At 37.3% G+C, this 25,052-nt stretch overlaps 1 protein-coding gene across 1 annotated transcript in view; it reads left to right on the top strand.

Moving 5' to 3' along the window:
- Positions 1-25,052, top strand: part of LOC137852280 (ATP-dependent translocase ABCB1-like) — a 42,971-nt gene that overhangs the window by 17,164 nt on the left and 755 nt on the right. The window contains exons 12-27 of the mRNA XM_068673861.1: positions 742-867; positions 1,052-1,255; positions 1,517-1,687; positions 4,560-4,721; positions 5,765-5,929; positions 6,812-6,958; positions 8,894-8,998; positions 9,583-9,660; positions 13,106-13,189; positions 13,922-14,125; positions 17,046-17,146; positions 18,118-18,258; positions 19,324-19,480; positions 20,624-20,821; positions 22,881-23,087; positions 24,508-24,654. Of these exons, the coding sequence (XP_068529962.1) occupies positions 742-867; positions 1,052-1,255; positions 1,517-1,687; positions 4,560-4,721; positions 5,765-5,929; positions 6,812-6,958; positions 8,894-8,998; positions 9,583-9,660; positions 13,106-13,189; positions 13,922-14,125; positions 17,046-17,146; positions 18,118-18,258; positions 19,324-19,480; positions 20,624-20,821; positions 22,881-23,087; positions 24,508-24,654 (2,397 nt within the window). The remainder of the gene's footprint in view (positions 1-741; positions 868-1,051; positions 1,256-1,516; positions 1,688-4,559; positions 4,722-5,764; positions 5,930-6,811; positions 6,959-8,893; positions 8,999-9,582; positions 9,661-13,105; positions 13,190-13,921; positions 14,126-17,045; positions 17,147-18,117; positions 18,259-19,323; positions 19,481-20,623; positions 20,822-22,880; positions 23,088-24,507; positions 24,655-25,052) is intronic.

Raw genomic sequence — 25,052 nt, 5'->3', positions numbered from 1 at the left:
TTACCTACTTCAGAGATATTTTACGAAATTATTTAACTTTTCAATACTAGTTCCAATCTCTTGATAATAGGAAAGTTAAGAATTCTGTTGGTGGGAGCTGCTGTTATTTTAAACACCATGTGAACGTATTCAAAACTGAAGAATCACCACTGTGCAGCAAACGTTATGACTGCAGACATATAAGGGTTTTATCGGCATTGCTGGCACTAATAGAACAGCAATGTCGTGCCAAAATAAGAAAGAATTACAGAATTCTTAAATTATAATTATGGTGTTTGGCCATACCCATAGTAACGATATATATTGGGGTAATACCTAGCTATATCATCAATGTGCTGTTCTTTCATGTATGTAGGTAGAGCATTTTTTTATTTTATTTTTTATTTACTTGAAATGAGTTATAATACAGAAATTTCATGGAAGATACAAAAGCTGACAGGAAAACAAAATAATAACCCTGTGTTCACCCAAGTGCCCTATATTGTAATTCCTCTACTAGCTTTTATGATAAATGTTCTAGGAAGGGTAATGACTTGATATATAGGGGTACTACTACGTACACAAAGATATAACAAATATATTGATGTATCAGTGCAATAAAACCTGACTTAAACTGACAAATGTACAAGGCTATTCTGTAAACATGAAGGATATTTTACTGTAGTCTTTAGAGTTTCTGCAAATTTATGCTGACATTTTTACATGCTGCTATACTTTGGTCAAACTTTCTTATGCACACAGATACTGAAAGGCTTGAATCTCAAGGTCAGCTGTGGCCAGACAGTAGCCCTGGTTGGTGGCAGTGGCTGTGGGAAAAGTACAACTGTTCAGCTCATCCAGAGATTTTATGATCCCAAGGAAGGCACGGTAAGACACCTCAAGCCAGATGACTGCTCTGTGTGTCAGTTGTTCAATGTCAGCTTCTGGTCTCGTTGCCCTTGATCAAATGACACGGTCAAGTCTCCCATCAAAAGCCATGTTCCAGCCTGGGGAGAGAGAGTCCTTGACCAGAACGTTTAGTAAATGGGTTGTGTCCACTTCCTTTCTTTAGATTACCATTGATGGGCAGGATATTAAGACCTTGAATGTAAGATATCTGCGGGAGATTATTGGTGTGGTGAATCAGGAGCCCGTGCTCTTTGCTACTACCATTGCAGAAAATATTCGCTATGGCCGAGAGGATGTCACCATGGAAGAAATTGAGAAAGCTACCAAGGAAGCTAACGCTTACGATTTCATCATGAAGCTACCCAAGGTAAGCAAGCCGCTGTCCTGCTGAAATAACTTCCCTTCAACCTACTCACACCTAAGAGTTCCTTAGGAGGGATTCTCCTTAGCCGAGGAAGCTGTTCCCAGAGCTGTCAATATGCAGAGCTTCCTCATAACTTTTGAGAAGAATGTTAGTTTTGACATACAGGGGCTACTAAGGGAGATGTGCCCTTTCCTTACATTGCCTTTCCGTGGTGAAAGGACCGTGCCACTGACTGTTGTTCAAACGTGTGTGGTTGTCTTGTAGAAGTTTGAAACCGTGGTTGGAGAAAGAGGGGCACAGCTGAGCGGAGGCCAGAAGCAAAGAATAGCAATTGCCCGAGCTCTGGTTCGCAATCCTAAAATTCTTCTGCTTGATGAGGCAACGTCAGCTTTGGATACTGAGAGTGAATCAGTTGTGCAGGCAGCACTTGACAAGGTCAGTACTGCTCGTTTGTTTAAAGAGCTGCAAGAATTAGAGACTCCTAAAAAGTGTAAGGTAATTGCCTGAATTTGCAAATAATTTATGCTCATTCACAGATTGGGAAGTGGTTTATAATTACCCAGGGAGTTAGTGACATAATGGGTAGGACTGCACTGCAGCAGGCTTTCCCAAACAAGCTTTAGTCTTTGGAGCAGTAAAGAGCTCAGTGCAGACTAAGCAGAATATTCCTGAGCAGGAATCGGCTATGTTGTTATTAATATCTAGCAAAGTAATTCAAAACCAGCTTGACTGTGTCTTCATGAGAGGTTTCTGTGTGTTGGCTGCTGTCTAGACCTGGCTTCTATAATACCTAGAGAAATGAAAAAAAAAAAAATTAAAAATAGCCAACCCTGTATTTCTTGTTGTCTACTCTAAGCAACTGTGTGAACTGTTTACAAAATAGTTCCACCTATTCCTCAGGCTGAATCAACCACAATGTTTTTGGTTTTGCTTTTTTTTTATTCCTCTGTTTCTTTCTCTCATTATGCATCTAAGCTTACCCTCCTCTGTGTAAAGACAAATTACCATCATTGCATAAACATTTTCAGCATGGATCATAGTTTATCCATGGACAATATCTTCAGAAAGCATTTTATCTCCATATGCTCTTTACCCACTGTGCAGGGCTGTGTCTGGGAGAGGCAGACAACAGAATCCACATTCTCATCTGCAGACTTATTCTAGTCTGTTAATTTTTGCTTGGACACCTAATTAACACCAGTTTCAGTGAGTTAGGCTCTCTGTCCGCTTATCCTCATTTCTGGTAATTCACTATATTCTGTGAAATGATGATACCTGGCGTGCTGTACGGGGTCTGCCTGGGCTGGAGTTATCTTTCCCTGTAGTGGCCCATACAGTGCTGTGCTCTGCACTTGTAACTAGAACAGCAGTGGTATCACACCAGCGTTGTGTCTACTGCACTGGCACTGCACCAAGACTCCCTCCAACCCTTCTCCAAAAGCCAGCAGTCTGGGGGTGGGCAAGAAGTGGGGAGGGAACATCACCAGGGCAGCTGGGCACCAACCAAATGGATATCCCATACCATATGGTGTCACGCTCAGCAATAAAAGGTGGGAAAGGGGAAGGAGAGGGGGTGCTCTCATTATGAAGATGTCTGTCCTTCCAGACAACCGCTATGCATATTGAGGGCCTGCTTCCCAGCATGTGGCTGAACATCGCTAGTTGATGGGAAGAAGTGAACATTTTTTCCTTCTCCCTGTGTTTCCATGTGGTCTTTGCATGCTTTTATTTTTTGATTTTTATTTTTTATTTTCTCCTCTTCCATTTCTCTTTAATTAAATTATCCTTACCTCAACCTGTGAGCAGTTTTTTACTGTCCAGCATACTTTCTTCTTCCCAGCTATTCTTTTGAGGAAGGGGAGTGAGAAAGCAGTTGTGGAGCTTGGCTGCCCAGCTGGGTAAAGCCACCACAAGTGCTCAGGGACTTTTTGCCAGCCCGTGGCCTATAAAGTGAATCCCAGAGACAGGAGGGCAGAGAACTGCTGATCAAGACGACTGCTGCAATATAAAACTTATGCAGCTAGTTTAAACAAGTTACTTAGCCTCCAACCTCTCCAACCTATCTTTAAAATGTCATATGATGAGATGAAACTCCCTGTTGATGTGTCTGGCAGAGCATAACAGAAAGACTTGCTCAGACTAGACTAGCTCTGAGATTGCTGATGTTAAGCAAGACAAAGCTAAGCTGTTGTGTGCCCAGTATTCATTTGTCCTCCTTCTGTGTTCTTTTTCTCTCTCTGTGCTGGGCACATGCCACTACAGAAGGTTTACATCAGATCTAGAGTAGACTGCTGTTCCCTACAGGCTTCACTAAGCCTCTGCTGAATCTGTTTACTATTCTGTGGGTGGAGGATTCTCCTTTTTTTTGATTAAGGCTATTAGCTTGCTTTTATTCCACATGTTGATGTGTTTTTAACCACTAAACATAATCGCAGAAATAATGAAGCTTTCGGACTACCAAGAAAAGGTGTACCATTTCTTATAGGATAGTTTAAATGGATGTAACTTCCAGGTCTCATAGCAATATTAAGATGCCAGATTTAGTTGGAAGTGCTTTCAAGAATACTCCACGCACAACAGTTTTCACCTTTATTTCCTAATCGTAAAACACTTTTAAAACACTGTCATAGCAGATGATTTTTAAACTAAATAATATAAAGCTTGGATTCACTTGTTGGGTTATTAGGAAAAACATCTTTGTCATGTCAAATTGGATACCTGTGGGATTTATTTTACTATTAGTGAGTAGTTCAAAAGGTGTAAAAATGACATGGCAATAGAAGAAATCATATTCTTAAGTACAATTTTAGAGAAATATTTTCAATTTAGTCAAACAAGTAATTTAGAGCAAGCAAAATTGCTGTGTAAGTGATAATTTTTTAATACTTGTAAAATGCTCTGAAACAGAATTGTCACTGACATGCTTAATGGTAGTCTTTTTTTAGTAAAAGCTGGATATGTAACCTGAAAGCATATTGAGTGGGCAGTTTAGAAAGTTCATATATTTATGTTTCTAAATGGACAGTCTGACGTGCAAAGCCAGAGTACTTTAATTTATATTCTCAAATAAAATATGTTTTCCAATATTAGACTGAAATTACACTTCTGCTTTAGTTTATCTCAGAGGAACTGAAAAGTATGCTGAAATTCAGCATTTCTCAATTGAAAATTCTGATCTTTACTTCAATGCCATTTCCATGGCAATTTTTTTTCAGTTAAAATATTTTCTTGAACCCTAGTATGAAGATGGGAAATACTAAATGTACCTGATAATGCTAATGTGAAGCCACCATTATGCTTTCTGCAGATCAGGAAAGGACGCACTATACTTGTGATTGCTCACCGTTTGTCAACAGTTCGAAATGCAGATCTTATAGCTGCTTTCGAAAATGGTGTCATCACAGAACAAGGGACACATGATGAATTAATGGAACAGAAGGGAGTTTACTACAAACTTGTTAATATGCAGGTATGTTTTTCATTGTTATTTTTGTTTCACAGCTTGCATCATACTGTGTGCTATTGACTTAACTGGATTGAATTGCTCCCAAAAGCTTTGCAGTGTTTTCTCAGTGGAATAAGTCTAGAGAAGAAAACAAAACAAAACAAAAAACACTCTTCTCTGAAGAGTATTAAACTTCAAAACAGGATAAAGAAGCAAAAGTGAAATGTGTGATTTTAATTCAAACCTGTGAATTGCAGGAATTGTGACCAAAATCTCTTTCAAGTGTGACATTGAAAATAAAGTATGTGAGAAGGTGAAAATGAAGATTGTGGTAAAAATGCACTTCTGGGTCTGATAAATTCTCAGATTCATTTTCCAAATCAGAGAATTATAAAATAATTCAGGTTAAGGGACATTGGTGGTTCATCTAGTCCAACTCCCTCTAAATGCAGGGAGGGCTCTGAAGTCTAAGCAAGTTGTCAGGGTCATTTTCTTCAGGTCTGGAATACCTCCAAGGATGGCAACTCCACACCTACCCCAAGCCACCTGCTCCAATGCCTCACCACCCTTATTGTGAAAATGCAAACTCTTACACAAGTACTTTTCCAAATCACTAGCATCTTAGTGACTCAGGCTCCTGAAGTTGTGTTATACAGACAAGGTCTACCTTGGATATTTTCATTATCTCTCAATCTGTCTTCTGCTTTTTCATATTTTTATATTTTAAAAAGGCTTTTCCACATGTGTGTTTTTTTTCAGTTATGCCTAATGTAACTCTCCTATATGTTGTCAGAACAGTTTAACATGACAATAAATGCAAAAAATTCTCTATGGCTAAAATTTTTCTCCTTTCAAGTGTTAACGTTCTTTTTTTTTTTTTTTTTCACTGAGTATAGAGAAGTATTAATGAAACTTCAGTACTTGCTTGTGGCTTTTTTAAATTACTCAGTTCTTCAGTTCTTTTCAATATTCCATTTACTTACAAGAAATTGTTGTTTTTATTTAGAACTGTTCATCATTAATGTGGCCAAAAATTATTTTTAGTCTCATGCTGTGTTTCATTTCAGACAGCAGGAACTGAAGATCAGTTACAGGAAGAAGGTAATGCACCCAGTGTCTCAGAAAAGACAGTGAATGGATCAGTACTGACTGGACAGAAAAGACAGTCCACTCGGAAAAGCATAAGGTTCAGAATACAGAATGATGAACTTGATGTAAAAGCTGTTGAGCTTGTGAGTCTCTCTGTATTCTTATCTGCATGTGTTTTCCATAACTAATGGGACAAGAAAGGAACCTGATTCCACTAAACAGGGAGTAACTTTTTATCATAATGTATGAAGAGGGCCTACATGTCTGGTTAAAGACGCGTAAAATGACAAAATAACACAAAAAGGATTCTATGGAAAATTATTTTCCCTTGAAACCAAAATGAATTTTGTTGTGGTACTCAAAATAGTTTAAGTGAGTAATATAATGAAACAAGATTTCTTGAGTATGGGAACAGCCTATGTGGCTAGTTAATTCATTTAATAATGTAACAAAACCAGAAAGAGGTAATTAGTCATATAACAACACCCCAAATAGAGAATAATTATCATTTTTGTCTACGTATCTTGATGTGGGTTGCCTAAAATGTGTCTGTATTTGCAAATAAGTTACCGAAAATTGAGAGTTATCAATTTGGCTAATGAACTAAAAATGAAAGACATCATGTTTAATGATGAGTAAGGAGCAATTCACTCAACAAATATTTAATACCATCAAATGGAAAAAGTGGTCTAAATTCCCAATTTCTTTTTCTGCATAGTCTCACAAAGGGTAAGCAGAATTTGCGATTAGTCCTTTCTGGGAAAGGCTCAAATTGTTGGAAGAAGTGAGAGAGCTTATATACCATTAATTGATTTTTTTTCCTTCTTTTTTTTTATGATTAATATTGGGTACTGAGTAACAATAAGAATTTCTGCAGTTAATTAATATGCTTTTTAAAGATCAGATAGTTTGAGGTTTCCCAACATACAATATGGGATAGGGAACAGATTACAAAGATTATACCTGTCCTTCATTTTCCTCCATTAATGTATTATATTTATCCTGATGGAATCCTTTTATTTTAGGATAAAAGCATACCTCCAGTGCCATTTTTTAAAATTATGGCGTTGAATAAAACTGAATGGCCTTACTTTGTTGTTGGAACTCTATGTGCAATTATCAATGGGGCCTTACAACCCGTATTTTCAGTCATAATTGCAGATGTTATAGGGGTAAGTATAAAATAAATAATTAATAACCTTGCTCGTATGCTCTATCTTTTGTCACTGTTTATGGCTTTTATAAATGCTGAATTGTTTTATGACGAACCCATGAAATGCTACGTTTTTATTCAATTTGCCCTGCAAAGGTAAGAAATGGGTGAAAGTCCTTGCTATGGGGAATGCTGAATTTCTGCTCTAAGTCTCACAAAACAGCTATGCAAATTTCACATCTCTGTTTTTGAGCTGATCAGCTTGCCAATGATGAAGTGAGGAGAGGTTCCCCTGTGACCTCTCTGAAATTGCTTTATCCTCATCCCCTTTTAAGAAGGCACTATAATTGACCCCATTCACATGAGCAGTGTAGCCATGGAAGGTGATCTTTGTGCTGTGCTCACCATAACATTTGAGAAGGTACAGTGTGACAAAGCAATGCAACAGCAACAAGATGAAATGGATGTAAGGTAGACTTTTCATTACAGAGAGACTTTCTGTAAGCTTAAATTTATGCTGTTAAAAAATAAAGTTACGTTGTCAAGCACAAGGCACTTGCACTGGTAGGAATTTTAAACATTTTCTGTTGGAACTGTTTTAGCTGCACTATATTACACAAAGATATTGAAATGGCCTATCTTAATTTTTTTATACTTGTTTGTGAGGCGTTACATTCTGAAGAACTGTTTGTGAAAAGGGTATTATGCTGGTGTTATGCTTCGGTTTTTAATGCAAGTAGTAGGAGGAAACAGCCCTGAGGGAAGGGGAGCATTCTGTGCAGTTATGGTCTTTCAGTAATTGTCACTAATGGACACAACAAATTGCAGAAGATATATATATATAGGGGAAAAAATAGAATTAAGGTCCTTTCTTTCCAAAACATTAATTTATTTTTAAAGCTTTAAAAATTTTTTACAGGCATGATAGTATTTAAAACAAATCATGATTAGAAAATCTAAGTAATTGAATTGTAGATATTTTTTTTTGCTATGGACCAAGGTATAAAAACATGATAAACTAGTGTCATTCTGAGCAAACAATAGATAACAAACTCATAAATAACAAACCATAATGACAGTTACTCAACATCCAAAATATACAAATGCTATACAACAGCAAACAGTGTACAACATTCTCAAAGTCCTATAGATTTATTTTTTTTTTGAGGCTATTTAAAGGACTTAGAAATGTTGGAGACCTCAGACTTCTTTATAAAACAAATATGTTTTATCCAGACTTGAGAGAATTATCTTTATTGCTCTGCCAACCTGGTGAAACCATAACTCTACGAGCCCCTTTCTCCATGAACTATGTATTATCATATATAAAGGTATAAGGATTGCTTCAGCATACTACACCCTTAATATTAATTTACTCACTGTTGAGGTAAATAAGAGTATACAAACTTCAGATTAAAACTATTTCCCTAACTGAGCAAGGTCTCCATACAATGCATAATGTACTCCTATTTTTTTTGTTGTTGTTGTTAAAATATATAAAACAAACAATAGAAATGTTTATCTGTGAGTCTTAGCCTAAAAAATTACTGATTTGGTAACACATCATTAAGAATAACTTCCATATTTCTGTCTCACTAACTAGTTGTTAACATGCAGTAACCTTCAGCCAGTGACTACAGAAATGGTCTTTTAAAATGTTAAGATGGGCTTCAGCCTTCTGTAGCTGTAAATTCCAATAATAATTGACTGATGTTGGTTTGTTCACTGACATATGTTACTATTTTATCATAGCAAAATAAAAATTTAGCTTTCAATTGCAAGAACATGGACAATCACTTCAGATCTATAATCTTCAAAGAAAAAAAATCTTAGTTCATCAAGAAATTAACTTCTTTTCCCTTTACACACACATACTGCATAAAACAAGATAACGGGAAATTATTGAACCAGAACTTCAGTAAATAAAATTAATTTTCAAAATTTTCTTTCATAGATGTTTGTAGAAAAAGGAAAGGCTGCTATCAGGGAGACAAATACCATGTATGCACTACTCTTTTTAGGTTTTGGACTAATTTCTTTTGTCACGTTTTTTCTACAGGTAAGTTTTTGTTACCGTAATTGTTCATGGTATTTGAGGCAATATATCTCAACTGTGTCAAACTCTCAGTGCCTTAGTGCCAAACAGTACATGAGAAAAATGAGGATGAACTTTCACTACCAGATGTGTTCAAAATGTTGTAAGAGGTTTCAAATGCGTTCTGTAGTGTAGGCTGATCCCCATCTCCACAGCAAAGGAAAGTTTGGCTTGAAGGCCTACCCTGTATCACAGCCTCTGTAGTATAGACAGTACTGACAGTACAGATAGTAACTTCAACAGCACAGACCCAGATCAGGCTTTGGGCAACACTTCTGTCTTGAGCAAATGGTTGCCTCAGCACCTGCTCTGTGCTCCATGCAACAGGTCTGTCAGTATCTGAGCTGGTTGAACTGAAACAACCTCACCTGTATCTACAAGAACTGCACTCAAGCCTTTGGATTTCTGAGAAAACAGAAATCAGTGTATTTTTTATTTAGTGATATTCTTTTTAATATTACATGCAGATAGTCACTTATTATCTTATAAAGACAAAAACTGTAATTAGTTATAAAAAACGTTTGTTTTTTTTTCCCCCCCTCACACAGGGTTTCACATTTGGCAAAGCTGGAGAAATCCTTACAATGAGGCTCCGATCCATGACATTTAGAGCAATTCTGAGACAGGTATAACTGTTCTATATTTAGCTTTCTAAAGCTTTAGAAATGCTTGTTTTACGTGCCGTAGATGTTTATTTAAGTAGTCATGCTATGATTCTATCTGTAAAGATCTCGCAATGATTTCTTTAACTCAGTTCAGAAAAAACTGGCTGGATTAAATCTTTATAACAGGTCCAAGTAGATATTTTAAAACCTTTTAATTGATGTAACTAATAAAGGCCATCTTAAAACTAGGTTAAGAAAGCTTAAAGGTGATGGTAGTGTTTATTTAGCATATTTAGGATAATAAAAACAACTTTGTGCTGAGGCACAGAGAAAGTAGGCTGTACTCTAAGAGGTCAAATCAGAAACTCAGATCTGCCTTCAGATATGCTGCAAGCTAGGATCTGCAAACAATTACTAGTGAAGGCAATAACAACTGGATATCTGACTAGCTGCACTCACTAAATTGGTGGCTTATCCTACCCAGCAGTCACAGAACCGAAGATGGGCATGGTAGTAGTCTAGGGTAAAAACAGGACTTAGTACCACTGAATGTACATTCAGCAGCAGAATTAAACCCTTTAAAATAAACAGCCTGAAATTGCCCTTCCTGAACTGATCTTGAGGGGCCTGCCCACAGGCAGCAGCTCTTCAAGAACTGCTCCCACACGGCTCCATACCACGGGGTCCATCCCCCAGGAGCAAACTGCTCCAGCATGGGTCCCCCTTGGGTGGCAGCTCCCCCCACACCCTCTGCTCCTGCATGGGCTCCTCTCCACGGTCTGCAGCTCTGGCCCGGGGCCTGCTCCTGCAGGGGCTCTCCATGGCCCACAGCCTCCTCCAGGCCACATCCACCTGCTCCACTGGGGGCTCCTCCACAGGCTGCAGCATGGAGATCTGCTCCATGTGGGACCCATGGGCTGCAGGGGGACAGCCTGCACCCCCAGTGGCCTCGCCACAGCCTGCAGGGAAACTTGTGCTGCATGCGTGGAGCACCTCCTGCCCTCCTGCTGCACTGACCTTGGGGGATGCAGGGCTGCTTCTCACTTCTTACTCTCCCAGCTGCTGTTGTGCAGCAGTTTTGTTGTTCTTGTTGTTTTTCCCCTTTCTTAAACCTATTTTCCCAGAGGCACAACCAACTCAGTTTTTACCGGCACCGTTTTGGACAGTGGCAGGTCCCTTTTGGAGATCTGGCTGTTATTTAACTTGGGACAGCTTCTGGGCTCTTCTCACAGAAGCCCCCTCACTCCCAAAACCTCGCCATGCAAGTCCGATACACAAGGACCCTAGCTGTGTACATAACCAGCCTCGTCACCAGCTTTCCATGGTTGGCATGAGCTGCTTCCTTGATGTAGTGCAGTGGCAAGCTGCCTAGTGAACATAGTCTTCTGCAGTGCCTTTAATGTACCAACAGAAACTCCATCACTGCCAGGTTGCAGTTCAACACATCCAGAATTAACTGAGGTATCTTTACCCCTCTTTTGCTGTCACTGCTATGCTTAACCAGTTGCTTTACGTCCTGAGTAATCTTGATAAATTCACCAAGTATTTTAAGGAAATGTTGGTACTTTTTTGATATGATACTTTTTTGTGGATTGATATTATCAATCCACAGTATAAATTTAAGCCTTCCATGGATTTCTATTATGTTTTACTCCCAGCTGTAGGTGGGCATGTGATCCCTGAGGTAGTAGAAAGCAGAACAATATGAGCCTAGGCATATTTCTCCTTTGCCTTTCACTTACTACAGAAAGCAGCATATCCCAGCCATGCTAGTCTGCTACATCTGAAAGTCTGGGATCAAAGATATTTCCAAACATGCAATCCCACTGCTTCTTCAGCCTGTTCAGCTGAGTGAGGTCTTTCCTGGTCTCCACAGAACGTCATTACCTCCTTGAGAAGTTCCCGGAGCCAACCTGAGCAGCAACAGCTTTCATTAGCACTTTTCACTGGGGGTGAAATCAGATGCCCCTGCTTTCTTATTTATACAGGAAGGGATAATAGGCCACCTCCAAAGAGTGAGATATGTCACTGGAAATTAAGCCTCAGGAGATTATTTTTTTTTTACCAGCCCAATAGTAAGTGCAGTCTGTAAGACCATGCTGAATCTGAACAGATCCCAGGAGGAAGGGTCTGAATAGGAACAGAGAGGTTTTCATGATGTGGAATCAAGTAATCTTATTATGTTTATTGTCCTCACTCTGGTGTGAAAATAGCATCTACCTGGCATAATTTTCAAATATCAGGCAGTAGAGCAGTGGGACCTGGCAGGATTTTATCTATTAGCACCGATATGTGGCACATGCTCCATGTCATATAATAGCAAAGCAACCATCTGTCTATGTGAGCCTATGGCCAGATTGAAACTATTTATTTTACATCTTTTTTTTTTCTTACTGTATTTAAGAACAATGTTTACTTTACCATGCTTAAAGATAATACTTCTGCCACAAAAAAAATCCCAGGAAATAAAAATATAGCATGTTTGTTAATGCCTAATGGTTATGCATTTAAACACTACTTGCAGGAAATATGAAAGCTCTTACAGTAACTTTATGAACAGTTGGTGCACAAAAACACCATACAGTTGCTAAGAATCATGTACATATAATGTAATACAAATACTGACATTTCATTATAGTGATTTTGGAGTTTGATGTTTGGCAAATCTAGAAGAATGTTAGAGTGAATATTTTATATTTGCTTTCTGGATTTAAATAAGATAAATGCTTTTTGTTCAAGTAAGAAATTTTAGTTTTCAAGTGCTTTGGAGTCACTGATCCCTCTGACCAATTAATCTTGATTGCTATTAAGATACAAAAGTGTATGACTGACAAGGTCTTTTCCCTGAAAATAGTTTCTTCCACATTAGGAAGAGATAGTCTTGGAATAGTCTAGATCTCCCAGCACCACATACCATTTTACGTAAGTCTTTTCAGACACCACAGAGATTTTCCAGAAGTACTCAGGCATTCAAAACAATTCACAGCAGATTTACAGATTTCACAGTGCTCATAACTGACAGAGAATTTAGATGTATTTTTACCTAACAGGAGAAATTATATTTTTAATCAGTAGTCTTCATAGATGTCTGTTACACATCCAAGTAACTGTCCTCAAAATGGCACATTCCTTCATATTGCTGTTTAGTGAACATCTGATCATCAAAAATATGTTGAACTCACAAGCAAAGATATCTTGTAAACTGTGTTTAACATGAAACAATGTGGTGATGTTTATGTTATTGCAAACAGCATATACAGATTGTTAATAGAGGCTAGCTTTGAGTTTTGTGATCCCATGACCTTACAGAACCTATAGGTCTAATTTATTTATGGTTACACCTAAAGAGCTAGAACATCCTATCATGTGTCACCCAGTCATAATCCAAAGTGATTAAATTCTCTTAAGTAGCCTAATGAGGTGAGTTAAGTTTTTAAGATCATAATAAGTGTATTTCATATTGCAGGAGATCAGCTGGTTTGATGAACCTAAAAATAGCACTGGAGAATTACTTACAAGACTTGCTAATGATGCCTCACAAGTGAAAGAAGTAAGTAATATGCACTGGCATTTTTCATGTCTGATTAATATGGAGTCAGTTACAGACGGTATTTAGTAGATAGAAATCCTGCACACAGTCATGTGGAACTGTTATTTATTTTAAAGTGTTTTTTGTGTGTTTGGCATCACACAAAAATTATCATAATAGTAGAAAATAGATATATACATTTGAAGTATAGTCATGTAGTAAAGCTTTAGTTCACATTACTGCTCAGTCCTGGTATCACCAGTATAAAAGAGCCATCCAAGGTATCCATTTATTTAAAGTCATTTATTCAGCCTTCTTAGATGTCTAGACAGCATTGTGTTTTTATGATAAATGCTCTAGCTCAACGAAATGCATAAGAACATGCCTCAAAATGAAGGTTGCTCTCATTGCATCATTGTGTTTGTTCATTGTTTAAAGTTAAAAAACATAAAATATGGTCATAGTTCTATGTGTGTGTATATATATTTATATAAGAGGCTTATGAAATATCATTGTTTTTTTTCTGGAGCAAAACCTGAAAGCAAGGAGATAGAGTAGGGTAGATACAAAAGGCTTGTGGGAATGATCTGGAGAGTTGAGCAGTTTTTCAAGAGATAAGATTCCATTTTGCAGAATATTTAGACCAAATAAAGTACTTTCAGGTGGTGAATAAATCATAAATATCTATGTGACAAATATTTTCCCTAGTTTTCAAATAAATCCATGTATTACAATGGTTTCATTCTTTTCCAGGCTACAGGTTCCAGACTGGCATTAATTGCTCAAAATGTAGCGAATCTTGGAACTGGGATCATTTTGTCATTGACCTATGGCTGGCAGTTGACTCTTCTGCTATTAGCCATTGTGCCACTTATTGCTGTAACAGGAATGATTCAAATGAAGATGCTTACTGGACATGCAAAAAAGGATAAAAAGGAACTGGAAGCTGCAGGAAAGGTGAGTTCAGTGGCATTTTAATCTATTTTTGTGTTGTACTACACAGTGCTGCTTAATAGGGATATTGGTGTTGGGTCAAGAATATACTCCTCAAACTCATTCTGCGTTGTTATTCTGATGAAAAGTTGATACAGAAAATATGAAGCTGAAAACTGAAAAAGTGAGTTTAATGTTAAAAGCAACCTGAATTTAATAAATGAGGTGTTTCACAATACTCCTTTGAATCCAGTGCAATCATTTTATGATCTGAAAAGAGATATAGAATGTCAATAGCAATTTTCAGCATCAGTTAGCCGTATGTTCCAGTTTCCTAACTTTTCTCTAGTTCACAATGTAATCATACGCACAGCTAAAAAGCAGGCTGGTAATTATTTTATATTTTGATTGTAATCAAAATATTTTTTTCTGAAAATTTCTTTAAAAAGAATATTGATTTCGAGGGCATATAAATATGTATTCCAGTTGAACTTGTACTACAAATTACAGTATACGGCAGTTGGGAACATGCAAGACAGGGTAATGCAGGAGCTGAAAGTAAAACTTGGAAACCCCTGTGAGCTGTTAAAGAAATAAAGAAACAATCCAGCACCATATGTTTTTGCTTTGAAGAAAAGCAAGTTCAATATGGGTTCTGTTGAGAAAACAATAAAGCTTCTCAGCCTTAAAGCATATTTAAATTGGCTGAACAAAATTTCATTTTACCTATCTATGAAACTATTATTATTATACAGACATAAAGAAAAGATGGGGTTAGTCTTTGAAAGGGAGACAGTTACTATTTACATGTAGATGTGTTAGGTATTTCCATGTAATTTAATTATTTCAATCTTATCACTCATGTAACTTAACTTGTGTTTCTGACTTACAGATTGTCTAATCACTTATTATTAGTATTATTTAGAAGTAATGATGTAGAAGGAACAGTCTGCTAAGTGCATAATTATGATTAAGTGGGAGTTTAGCTCTTATGTAAAGAACTGCTTTTCCTTTTTCTTCCTGAGTTGAAGATTGAAAGCCATGTTTGCTTCCAAGCTCGTATTTACCTTTACAGTAAAGGCTGATGATTCACAAGCTTGAAGGTATTCTGCTACACTTTAAAATAAGAAGCTAAAAGAGGTTTATTTTTAAAAGAATATATGAATTGGAAAAAAAAAAAAAAAAAAGTCTTCTTTATGCAATAGGATAATCAAGAAGAAATTCAAAATGGTGTCACTGATTATGAATAAAGTTTTGCCAAACAAGTAACAGTACACATTCTTACGCACTGTAATATTTTAAAGTTATCTCATAGTCAAGTTGATTTCAGCTGCTTATCATTATTTCGTGTCAACTGCTTTGGAGATTATTTGTAAGAAGAGTTAGATGATTGTTATGTGATGACCTGAAAATCTGGTTTTGGCAGACCATGTTAGTTTAAATATTTTTTTATTTTCCATCTCTACAGTTTCTGGAAAAAATTAAAACATATGTATTTCCATAGCAATTCAGCAAAATATTTCACTCTCGATATATCAACATGAAGGAAAACAGGTCCCAGGCATCTATTTTAGCTTTAGGTTAAAAATCTACTTTGCTCTTTAGACAAGGGTCTCTTCCTGGCAAAGAGCCAATGAGGAAATGCCACCTCCAGATGAGAGATAGAAATCAACTACTCTTATTGGTAGATAGTACAGAAACAATATTCATTTCTTCCTTCCTCAGCAGCAGCAGAGTTATTTGTGCACATATAATGGAGCCAGTTAGCTCCCTTTATACAAACCAAGAGCACACAGCTCGGAGTGGCCAGATGTTATTGAAAGTTATTCTGTAAAGGCAATTGGGTTTGACAGTGTACAAATCTTACACTGGTGATAATACATAACAAAAAATGAGCTTAAGTTCCAGGTCCTTGATAAATTTCTAGAGAGGAGGAATGGTTTTGGTTTTATGTTTGTTTCTTTGTTGTTTGGTTTGGTTTGTTTTTTTGTGCCCTATGAAATCAGTACATCAGAACTAAAACATGAACTGTAGTAAGTATAGTGCTCTATGAATGTACTTTATAAAACCTCTTTCCAAGATGCTTCACCTTCTGAGTTTTGATTTTCTGGATTGTCAACCAAGCCTAAATCAATTGTTGGTATGAGAAAATTCTGATGATAGTACTTGTCTACAAGTGAATCCCCTTAATACTAGGGGAACATTAAGAAAATCAAGACCTATCCTTCCTCTAGTTTTTAGTCAAGATTGGGTACCCAACATCATTAATCACTTTGGAAAACTTCTACCACTTTTTTTTTTTTTTTCTTTTTACTGTGGCAAAATTGAAAGATTTTCAAAGATATAAAATAAATAAGAATTAGATGCTAAGCTGCCATATGGACCAGAAAAAAAATCTTTCTACATTTTTATGAACATGCAGTAGTTTTGATTTTCTCCTTTAGGAGTTTTGAAAATCATCTGGTACTCAAACATATGCAGAGAATGAACCCTGGGAAAGATTATTCCTTCCAGGGTGAGCCCCGAATTAGCTGCTTTTGAAAAGGTGGTGATATGTTCAGGCTGCAGCCCCGAATACATTTTCAGGTGAGGCAGGCTTGTTCAGTTTGGCCTGACTGGGCACCAACAGCAATGATAGCTGCATGGCAGCAGCATCCTTGTTACAGGTTGAACAAGCTCACTGGAAAAAAAAAAAAAAAAAAAAAACTGTTGCTGGACTGTGCTAAAAAGTACACTGACTCAACTTTACTGTTATAATCCATGGTAATTGGCTTATATTTAACAGCAGTGTATCTACATATGTTGCAACCACACTTTCAACAGTATTGTAGACATATTCTGTCACTTCTATTGCAGCCATTCCCAGTTCTGTTTATCAGATTATGTTTAAAAATTTCCATGTAATCTTGTTTTTCTGCCAATGAACATGTATTCTCCAATACAGATTGCTTCTGAAGCCATAGAAAACATTCGCACTGTTGTTGCTTTGACTCAGGAAAGAAAATTTGAGTTTATGTATGTGCAAAATTTGCAAGTGCCATACAGGTAAAAAAAAAAAAAAAATGCTTGTTAAAAAGAGGTTATTAAAATGTACCTTTTTAAAAAATTAACACCAATCAACTGCAAAACAATTTATCTTCTTTCAGTACATTATAAAATCTTTAATTCCAAGCTCAGTTTTAACATAGAAAATACAAATTATCTTTCTGTTCAAGCTAATGGTCTTTGATTAAATGATAATTTCTTTCAAAGCCTACTTTCTTTCAATACTATCACTATTAGCTGCTCTAATTCTTGAGATGGAAGCCTTTATTAATTCTTATAAACATGAGGCCTTCCTTCTGAGGAAATATATATATATTTTTTAACAAACCAAAAGTCAGGGTTTGTCCTTATGTTTATGTAAGATTCCTGTTCAAATCAGTGGGATTTTCCCAAGGAGGGAACCCAAATGGAAGAGGGAACCGCACAACAGTTTATCTCTCTGTTCACTCTGTTATTTTATCAAAATACCATTGCAGATCAAGTGAAACCTCATGAATGTAATGACTGATTTAAAGATTTGTTTTGGTTCAATGAATGGTAAAACACAAAGATTTGTTCTATTGAAGTAGTTTCTGCTCTGTAGAAATTGTGAAGTTCTTGGTGATTTTCCTCGTTTGTTATTTAGTAGAATCTTTAAATTGCACCTGTATTATAATTTTAAAAATAATTTTAACGAATGCATGAATTGAAAACAATACAAATTATACATGCTCAAAACATTTAGAGTAATTTCATCTTCTGTCCCAATATTCTTACATGAGTTTTTGCAGACAGACAGAAAACTGAAGCATACAGGAATTATAGTGTTTTAGGTTAGGATCTTACAAAGACCTGGAGATTATTTTACTATAAACTAGTAAAGAGACTTGAGGATTCCTCTGACTTATAGGATACTTTTACTATTGGATAGTTACATTCTTGGTTACAACTGCATGTACAATGCGATTGTGATAATATTTTTTCTGTTACAGAAACTCTATAAAGAAGGCACATATCTTTGGATTTACTTTTGCGTTTTCACAAGCTATTATGTACTTTATTTATGCTGCATGTTTCAGGTTTGCTGCATATCTAGTAAAAAATGGACATATGCAGTTTAAAGATGTGCTTTTGTAAGTATATCCTCTTTAGTTTCTTCTAGGTTCCATATGGAAAAATGCGTTTGATTTTGCTATAGGTATCTTGAAATCATTGCATATAGAACTGAAGAAAACAACCAAGTACTTTCATTCTTATGCTACCCCTCCTTCCTCATGTTGCTACAAATCCAAAATGTGATAATTTCAGACTACATTTAGCTACCTACATATGATTTTTCTTGCAATCAGGGTAAAAAGAAAGCAAAATGAAGTTAGGCAAAGCAAAACTGTCCCTTGTTTTCATGACCAGTAAGGTTTCTTTCACAGCAGAATCACATGGCTTAGCTGTAGGAGGTGTAGGTAGACAAGATTAGAAGGTAAATGGAGCAAGTAACGAATGGAAGTGAGGAAATTATGAGCCCTGGGGCAAGAAAGGTAAAGAGCAGGAGAAAGATCAGCAACCACCCATTCTGGTAAATGCCCAGGTAGAGCTGAAAAGCTACTTCAAGTGTTAACAGTGAATTGATGCTATTGTTCCTATCAACTGGCACTTTTCCAGCCTTCCTTTTGCTCCCTCCTTATCTCCAGCATCTAACCAAGTCTTCTGCTTGACTCCCTGCAGCTGAAATCCCTGTCCGTATTTGTCAATAGTCACCTCCCATGCTTTGGCTTAGCAATTACCACATTCTTACCTGGCAAAAATTACAGCTGAAGCTAAACCTTCATCTTACGCTGATTACACCAACACTTTCTGAAGTACTAGCATTAGCTTCCCTTTCCCTATGCACTCATGTGAATGCCTTGTTGTGTACCTGCTCTTGTATTACACTTCGCTTACCTCAGATTTCATGCTTGCCTCCTTTGCTCCCTCTTTCTTACCTTCCATTTGCTCCTGAACTCAAGGATTTGATTGTGACCCTTGAAGAAAATTTCTCAGTGAGGGAAAAAAGTCACAGAGTTTGCAGTAGACAGTTTTTACCCTCCCTCAATTTTTTAAATGAGTATTTATTTATCTGAAGCCCCTCCTCTGGCCACACAAGCTTTCTGTATCTGTGCTATATCAGTATCAACATAGTTTTCTCCTTTTTATTTTTCTAGAGTTTTTTCAGCTATTGTGTTTGGTGCAATGGCATTAGGACAAAGCACTTCTTTGACTCCAAACTATGCCAAAGCCAAGATGTCAGCTGCTTATTTGTTTATGCTGTTTGAAAGAGTACCCTCCATAGACAGTTACAGTGAGGAAGGGGAGAAGCCTGTAAGTAACCACAGTGTCATCCACAGTATATCATGCACCACTCATTTATTTCAAGCCTGTGTTTTCTTTTTTTTTTTTTTCCACTCACTCATATCATAGCTACTGAGATGCTACAGTCTGAGCCCATTCACATCTGACTCGTCCAACTAAACTGGTATTTAAGTTTTGTTATGTCTTCTGCCATCCTCTCAGCCTCACCTGCCCCTGGGTTAAACAAGACCCAGTGAAAATTGGATTAATGCAATAGAGACGGGTTTTCAAGCCTTTCCTGTGTGAAGCTACCTGAGAATGGATCTTGAAGATATAACTAGGTCTCTAAAATTTAACCAGAATTTTTTGAGGCCTAACTTATTTGCAAGTTATCCATAATAGATTGTCACATACTTTGGTAACCAACAATGTATATGAACATATGGGGGTGTGTGGCCTTTCATATAACAATGAGGACGGAAAGTTCCAGACAACTATCATGTATATATATATATATAAACACAAGATAATGTATATACGTATATATATGCTTATTATGTATATGTATAAAAGAAATCTAGCTATATAGTCTTAAGAAATAGCTTAAATTTGAGCTGCAATATTTATTGGTCATTTACATCTATCTATAGTTTCATTTTATATATACTCATACATAAAAAACTATATTCTTGGGTATATTACAAATATTCATTTTATAGTAACTTAGTTGGAAAATAACTTTAAGTGGAAAGATTGATTCTGTGTACAGATCAAAAATAATAGATAATTTTCAGTATTTTTAAAGATGAAAACAAAAAAAATCAGCAAAGAATATAAAAAGAATGTGAATGAGGTTCTTACAAAGCAGATAGAAGTTAGTCACCTAGAGTTATTGCTGCTTTTGAAAATGTAATCTTGTTTAACAGATTGTGTAAGAAAAGCTGTCAGAATTTGTGTTTATGGAATAGAATTTTAATTGGAATCTGCTTGCAGCATAGAATATTCAGGAGGAAATTTCTGATTTCACAATAGCGTCTCACTCTATAGTAATTACCATGAAAAAAAAGAAGTCTGTTCCATTGGAACTGTTCTCTTTTACTTAGTCTTTTTCTTGTCTTTTATGATCTGTTACATTATTCTAACAGTTTGATCTAATTCTACCATTTCAATCAGAAAATATTTGGTGGAAACATAACGTTCAAAGATGTGGCATTTAACTACCCAACCCGACCGGAGGTCAAAGTGCTCCAAGGCTTGAACATTGAAGTAGAAAAAGGACAAACTCTGGCTCTTGTTGGTAGCAGTGGTTGTGGTAAGAGCACTGTTGTTCAGCTGCTTGAGAGATTTTATGATCCACTCAGTGGAGAAATGGTAAGTGTTCCATATAAAAGTATAAGCCGCATTTCCATGATACATGCATAATGAATTTTACTGATATATTTTATTTGAGACTTTTTCTTCTAAATGAGCTCACTAAATATTTGCTAGTATAACTACTCCCTTTTGCCAGTGTTTTAATGTGATTTTTGATATTTTTTTTTTAATTAAAGGCAGAAGCACATGGGTTTTCAATATTGTCTATGCAACCATGGTGAACATAGAAGGAAATTAAAATTCCTAAATTTCCCATGCTGTTTCAAGTTATTAGAACAAAGTCCAGTGGTTACAAATGTACATTTTTAAGGGTTCATGCCTATTATATGTGTAAAGTGCATAAGCAGGCTCTCTCACCTCATTTCTGTTCACTTTTATGATGTATCAATGCTATCAACAAGAATTGGAACTTTTAAATCTAAAGCTTTACACTCTATACTGTGAAACATATATCACATCGTTGCTTATGACATTCATACTAATGAAAGTTCATCCCAAAGCCTCTCTGCACAGAGGACATGAGGAAAGCTAGGGCTGTTCACTGAAGATCAGAGTAGAAATGCATACATGTAGCAAACCTCTTGATAGCTGGAGCTACCCTGGAAGTAGCGCTGCCGGTAAAATGCAGTTCAATCTGCTACTGGCAGTTTGCTTTCAAGGTTCATGAAACCATCTTGAAAACTCACATTGGGTCATTCGTTTATCTGTCCCACCCATCCCTTCATTCCCAACCTTAGAGTGAGGCTGTGCTGCATGGCATCTGCTGCAGCTGGAAAGAACAGATCCTTAAGCTTTCCTAACTCTCATAGTCCAGCAATTAAGATAAAAAAATAATTAAGACATGTTATCAGGACTTTAGCTACACACTCAGGTATTGAAACCAGAAATCCTTAACAATTTTCTAATTGTTGTTACATCTACACAGTAATTATGCTCCCATCTATCTACTGCTATTGATAGCACATAAATAACCTCAATGCACCATGACTTCTTGTAGTTCAAGAAGTTGTGGCTGCAAAGTTACCAAAAGACCAATGCTTTCTTCACTAGCATAAATGCTTCCTGGCCTCTAAAAGTCAGAGAAACGTGACTACCATACTCAGACTTCTCAGACCCAGATATCAGTCCTGACCATTGTCTCTGAAGGTGAAACTGTCATTTGTCACTCAACTTGAATTGCAGCCTGAAGTACAGATAGTCTCTTTGACAGACAAAAATGCTGAAGTGACCTTTTGGCTTCTTCTCCATGGAAAACATCCCTGTGCACAGGTGGTGATTTACTCCACAGCTTATTTGTTCTGCTTTAGATAGAAATCAAAAGGATAAAGCAGAAATATGAACTGATGTTTTAGACAAAATAAATCACCCACATAACAGAGACAGTTAAATTTAGGATTTTAGATAGTAATGTACAGATAAGGTACAGTGCAAGAAGAGGAATTCCAGTATGGACATATCAAGTTTTACACATGCCTCATCTTACATGAGCAAGTGATGGTAGGGGACTTCTTCTCCTGGAAGTACAAAAATAATATCCAGTTATGGGATTAGGGATTACTGTCCATTAATTTCCCCCATTACAGTCATTTGAGAAGCAAGAACATCTGACTTCTGGATTAGCAAAGCAGAGATGAGATAAAGCTGCTAATAAAGGGAGTAGAAACACTCCATGGTGTAGATTTTCCACTGGTTTCTGAAACAGAGCTTTCTGCCAACAGCATAATACCAGATGTCTCTAGTAGTGATATGGCAGAAGATCTGTATCAGCTATTCTATTTAGGGTGATAAACAAGTAGGGTGCAATAAAATGGTTTCACACCTGGAGTTTTTCTAGGTTTATAAAGATTTCAGATGATATTTTATTGATTGCACCTGTAAATAGGTTTAACACTTATCTGCTCATCTCTGCTGCCACCTGTAAATGCATAAACAAACAGGCAGGGCATGAAATATCCTCACTGCCCTGACAGCTAAAGGCTTTAATGTTGCTAGATAAAATATATATGTATGTATATTATTGCAATCATGGTACTTTATCTTATTTCTGACATTTTAGCTCCTGGATGGCCAAAATGCAAAGACGCTAAATATCCAGTGGCTGAGAGCTCAGATCGGCATCGTCTCCCAAGAGCCAATCCTGTTTGACTGCACTATTGCTGAAAACATTGCATATGGAGATAACAGCCGGGAGGTGCCACAGGAGGAAATTGTAAGAGCAGCAAAAGAAGCCAATATTCATTCCTTCATTGAATCACTACCAAAGGTAATTAGGCCTTCATTTCCAACTTTCAACTGAGAGGAAAAAAAAAAAAAATTAAGAGTGCCTTATTCGTGTTTTTCTAAGGAAATGCATGGTAAAGTATTTAGTTTTTCCTTGACTTAGTGAATTTGACGTTCAAATTATTATTAATATTTTTATCCTTAGAAGACCTGAGGAACAGATGGAGAGCTAGGCAGTGCCAGTGGCTTAAGGCATTTACTCTGTTCTAGTGCCACTGATGCCTGAAAGGCAAGGAGGGGTCTTCATCTCTTTGGGAGTGATCTCTGTTAAAATAATAACCTAGTCGGTACTGGTACTGAAGCAAGTAGTTCTGGAGAAAAACACATGCAGAAAGTACTCAAAGGAGGATGGGTGCTTTCCTGGATTTAAGTGAAAGCAACAGGAAAACACTAAGGCAGACCACAGAGCTCTGTTCCTGCCCTCCTTTTTTCAACAGTCACCTCGTTTGCCAGTTGTATGAAGTCACGCATGCAGCTGGTTTGCAGAAACAGTCAGAAAGACACAACCTTGTTACTGCTTTCTTCTCTTGCCTCCCCTATTTGTACCTACTGTTAGGCAAAGGAGCTCCTTAGCTGCTCTTTGAATAGATCAGCTCAAGCTAACACCAGGTTGTCAGCTTACTCTTGTCAAAAACACAGGCTAAGACTAATATTTCTGAGATAATATACTTCCACAGACTTAGGAGGTAAGTGAGTTTTTCATGCAAAGTCTTATCTCTCAGACACAAGATGTATATTTGCTTATATAGTAGGCAGTCAAGAAGTCTAACAGGGGAATGCAGAGTTGGAATCAAATTTCTTGAGCAAATTTGTGTTAGTTTTAAGGGTGTGGGGCAGGTGGGATTTTGAATTTGACTAGTTCAAATTAGTTCCTTGAAAACTTAGAACTTGGATTTGGTTTATCTTAAATCACTGACAGTGTCTCTCAGGCTATTTCCTTCTTATGGAGAACAGAAAGAGGAGCTGACTGTTGGGTGCTGAGCTGAGGCCATTGGGTTTGCAATGTCACAGCCTTGCTGTCTCACCCCATGCCTGCCATTCTGCTTCTCTGCACTGCAGTCCCTCACCCAAAACCAAATGACATTGCTCTGGCTCAGCATCACAGGGTTTGCTCTGCAGCTAAATACGCTAGGAAATGTGCTTCTCAGCTCAGCTACTGCAGGCAGCCCTGGGCATTGTGCTCTAGGGGATCATGCCCTTAGCAGGGTTGGACCAGGTGATCTCCAGAGGTCCCTTCCAACCTCAGCCATTCTGTGATTCTCTGGAGGATCCTCACCCACTTGGAAAATCACTTGTGAGTCATTTGTGCTGCCCCAGAATCATACCTAGGTGGAAATGCAGCTGAAATTCACAGAACCTGATCCAAATCTAGATTTACGCTTACGCTGCCTTTCCATATGTAGAAATACAGCACACGTGTGGGAGACAAAGGAACCCAGCTCTCCGGCGGTCAGAAGCAACGCATTGCTATTGCCCGAGCTCTTGTACGGCAGCCCCAAATCCTGCTGCTAGATGAGGCTACCTCTGCTCTGGATACAGAAAGCGAAAAGGTACCTTGGCTTTGCAAATGGGAACTGGGATTTGCAATGGCTGGTCATGCATTGACTGGGACATCTTCACCCACACATTAAAACCCCAAATGGGAAATAGAAGGTTTTTATGAAAATAAGTATTTGTATTTCTTCCTTATTTTCATAATAAGCCAAAATGTTCCTTAAGGAGTAACAGAGGCTTTTTGGCTGGCTGTAATGAGCCTCCTTTCGGAAGTGATGCAGAGGCTGTGGCCCTGCAGTTGGAGGACTTCCAGGATGCCAGGTAATAGAGGGCCTCAGGGCAGGGCAGCAGAAGCTCCCCACACACAGCCTGCCCTGCCTTTCCACTTACAGCTTTTAGCAGGATGTCAGCTGCATTTCAAGCACAGACCAATTGCACAAAGAACATAAGCATG

Source organism: Anas acuta, chromosome 2, assembly GCF_963932015.1.
Source record: "Anas acuta chromosome 2, bAnaAcu1.1, whole genome shotgun sequence".
NCBI classification, from domain to species: Eukaryota; Metazoa; Chordata; class Aves; order Anseriformes; family Anatidae; genus Anas; species Anas acuta.
Note: the sequence above shows the minus strand (reverse complement) of the source record. Positions and strands in the feature narration are given on the sequence as shown.